General features: G+C 46.0%; 1 protein-coding gene across 1 annotated transcript; it reads left to right on the forward strand.

The window, feature by feature from the left end:
* Positions 1–1,983: 1,983 nt before the first annotated feature.
* LOC149165625 (uncharacterized) lies at positions 1,984–3,126 on the forward strand. The gene has a single exon (XM_089429882.1). It carries the CDS (start codon positions 1,984–1,986, stop codon positions 3,124–3,126), a length of 1,143 nt encoding a protein of 380 aa, XP_089286008.1.
* Positions 3,127–3,952: the final 826 nt, after the last annotated feature.

Below are 3,952 nucleotides of genomic sequence, written 5' to 3' on the forward strand. Positions count from 1 at the left end.
AACAAAAATGAATATTAAAATTACAAAAACTATCGAATTTAACGAGTGTTTCAGATTTAAAATTCCCATCTTGAATATAATCGCTCAGGTTTTCACCTTGACCATCAATTAAGCGAGATCCAACAATGCTCAACATTTTGTGCTGGTCCCTGATTGATCCCTTTGACTGATTGCAAGGCACGTTGAGATCCGGCGATCCAAAACGTGATTGGACATTTGATTCGTTCAAGGGCCAATCGGAAAGAGTAAATGTTATTGGGCATGGGATTGGACCCGCCACCAATGATGCTTGGACTATGAAATATTTGAAATATACAGGAAACATTGGTTTCTCTTCTAGGGATCCTCTTTTGGTTCGTGTGGTACGGGGGATCTCCTTTTCGGGATTTCTCCACTGTCTGGGATGGCAGAAGACAGTGACTCCCCTGCCACGAAAGCTTTGTTTGCTGCCGCCATTGAATCTGAATCAGCACGCGCCTCTGCCAGCCGGAATCCCAGTTGGCATGCCTCGCTGTCAGATATGCTTCCAGCTGGGCTCCGGGACCCTCCTCTCCTCGGGAATCTTGCCTCCCAACATCATTTGAAGGGCCCACTTCATACAAAGGATGTCCAAGGTCAGGGTCGCATTCGTCACCAGCATAAAGCCCCGGTGAAAACGGCTCCTCCCCCAAAGGCGGTGTCGGTTTCTGGTTCATCCCTCTCTGAGCGAATCCACAGTCTACAGAAAAATGCCTTGGTGGGAAAATGGTACTTCCCGGAAATGAATGAGGAGCTTATGAGGAAGTGGATCACAAAATCTTGGTCCCCAATTATTGGGTACTCCCCTATCATCTCCCGCCTTATGAAGGACTGGTTCTCGTTCCACTTCCAAAAGGAGTCTGATCTAGACCTGGTTCTCAGCAGACCCTGGGTCTCAGGTAGAAGTTTCTTGTCTCTGTCAAGGTGGTTTCTCGGTTTTGATCCTCTCAAAAACACTCCCTCCCACAGTATGATTTGGGTAAAGCTCCCCAATCTCCCGCTGGAGCTCTGGACGCCGGAGATCATGGCCTTAATAGGAAATGCAATCGGAAAGTTTATTTACGTGGATCCCTGGGTCAGGGGAGAGAGGGACAAAAGAATCGCGTGGATTCTTATTGAAAAGCCTTACAAGGGAGGCTACCCTGACCAGATTGAAATCTCTTGGGATGGTTCAAAGATAAATCAGCGGCTTGATTTTTGGGGAATCCCGTTCCGGTGCTCCTCTTGCCATCGAACGGGACACCTCATCAGAGACTGCAAATTCCGCCGCCGCAAGCCTTTCTCTTTCCCTTCTCAAAAGCCGAGGCACCCGGGCTCCGAATCTCAATCTGAGGATGTCAGTCTATCAGGAACTCATTTCTCTTTTAAATCTTCAGAGCTTCTAAGCACGCAGGAGGCTTCTCAGAACAGGCCTCAGTCCCCAAATTTTGCGGACTTCAAGAGCCCCCCCTTTTCAACAGGGCTTAAGGATGTTGCAGAATTCACTAGCCCGCCTGTCCCTCATCAGATTGAGGAGCCTGCCGTCCCCTCCCCTCCGGTGATGAACAGGGCGGACTTTGTTGTGGGCTCGCACCCCATCCTCATTTCATCTTCCACGCCCTCTCCAATCCAATCGCCCTCTGAAATGCAAAAAGAAAAAGAGCCACAGCCGACTCCGACCCCCTGCAACTCTCCTTCAGACTCTCCGATCAACAACTATGATAGTGACATCGATCGCCTCCTTCAGTGCCACCCACCGATTCTTGAGCCGCTGACCATCCACCGGCCGTCCTTCCCATCCATCAGCCCCAACTCTGCCAAAAACATCACCGTAAGGAAAAAACAAAGAGGCGGGAGCCGTCATTTTCGTGGCAGGACGATTGCCTCTGATTTGGGTGTCTTAAATCTTCCTATGGTCGACGTCCCTATTCTGGAATCAGCTGATCCTCAGCCCCTTAGAGCAAGCATGGCTGGAAAAACTTCAAAATGACCTTCCTGGCCTCATACAACATCGGGGACCTGGGTGCCGCCCCTAAATTCCTGGCTCTCAAGGATTCTCTTGTTTCAGCTCGCCCCCTCATCATATTCATCCAGGAGACAATGCACTCCAGCTCGGTCTCTCTGCTTTATTTCAGAAGAATGTTTCCAACATGGCACATTGTCGCTACTAATGAAGATGGCCTGTCTGGTGGTCTGGTGGCCATGTGGGATCCGCAAAAGGTCAAAGCAAAGGCATTCAAGTGTTGTGCCGGAATTCTCATTTCTGCATCGATAAGAGGCAGATCTCAGATTCTAAATCTCTTGAATATCTATGCTCCCTATAGGAACAGACTCCCTTTCTGGAATTCTTTGTTTAACTCTGACATTCTAGACATAAAATCTTTGTTAATTGCAGGTGATCTAAATATGACTCTTAGTCCAGAAGAATGTTGGGGTCAAGGCAATGTTGTGGATGGCCTGGCCCACAAAATGAGAAGGGAACTTCTAAGGAGGGATATGGTCGACATCATTCCAGACAGAATGGCCCCAACGTGGAACAATGGCAGAATGGGCTCTGCCTATATAGCAAAGAGAATCGATCGATTTCTCTTAAAATCCAGTATCATCGAAATGTGGGGCATTCCGACAGCAAAAACCGGAGTCGCCCTCTCCTCCGACCACATGCCCATCTTTCTATCATGGACGCTTCCGGCTTGTACGATGGGCTACTATTTCAAGTTCAATAGAATCCACCTACAAGATCAAGCTTTCAACGTCTTCATAAGATCAAGCTGGACAGACATTCTCCAATCCGAGGGGGCCTTCCTATATACTTTTAGAGACAAAATTCATCGGTTGAAGGATCATGCAAAGTCGTGGCAGATTAATCAAAAGAGGAAGGATAAGCAGGATCTTTCCGATATTGATCAAGAAATTTGTCGGCTCTCCTCCTCAATCCCCTACTGTGGCTTGTCGCTGGACAAAAAAACTCTTCTCAGAACTTTGGAAAGGAAAAAAAATGATCTTCTGCAAAAAGAGGAAGCAACATGGCGGTTAAAAAGCCACGCCACTTGGCTCAGGGAGGGGGACCGCAACACAATATTCTTCCACAATTATGCAAATGCTCGCAGAACAAAGAACTCAATCTAGCAAATCGAAAATGGTGATGGAGCCCTCCTTTCCTCCCAACAGGAAATTTCTGCCGAAGCTACAAGGTTTTTCAAGGAGCAATATAAAAGGCAAAACCGTGATCTCAATGACATGTTATGGGCTGTGGATCGGCTACCAGTGATGTTTGATGACGCTGCTAACGAAGATTTCTTCAGGCCCATTTCGGAGTGTTATCACAAAATCGTGTACTAAGGGCTGCTACTTAGCAAGATCTCATGCAACTATTTCAAACCAGGCTTTAGACTAAGGCTTAGCCTCCTTAGTCAGAGAGGGCTCTCTCACAGATTTTTGATATGGATTAATAACAAGAAAAGATAGCTAACTCTTCAAACAGTACATGAAAATAAGCTGGTTGGAACAACAAAATAACACTTCTTCCATTGGGCTCATGGAGTCAAACACCTCTGCAGTAAACTATAAACTACTCAATCATGGAAGCCAAGGCATATAATGTTTAAACACTCAGAACATTTCTCAAAAAGAACCTCAACTCATAAACATACACAGGAAGTCTGAGCACTAGGTGAATTCAGAGTGATTGCATGTCTATTGAGCTGTAAAACAGAAAGGATAAAGACAAACCACATATATTCTGAGCCTTTGAACACAAGATGAATCTTGGGAAGAAAAAGTAATCTTTCTATTACTGTCAAAAGTCTTTTACATTAGCCAATATAAAAACTCTGTTTTTTCATAAATCTCCAACCCTACTTACATCAGAGTTTCTCCTATATATAGGAAAACAAAACTAAAACTACCTTGAGTCTCCTCCTCCAGCATGAGGGGAGCTCGATGGTCTATCATT

The sequence above is a fragment of the Pinus tabuliformis genome, chromosome 5_1 (genome assembly GCF_031772625.1).
Source record: "Pinus tabuliformis cultivar Carrire ecotype Pingquan chromosome 5_1, CPIR1, whole genome shotgun sequence".
Classification (NCBI taxonomy): Eukaryota; Viridiplantae; Streptophyta; class Pinopsida; order Pinales; family Pinaceae; genus Pinus; species Pinus tabuliformis.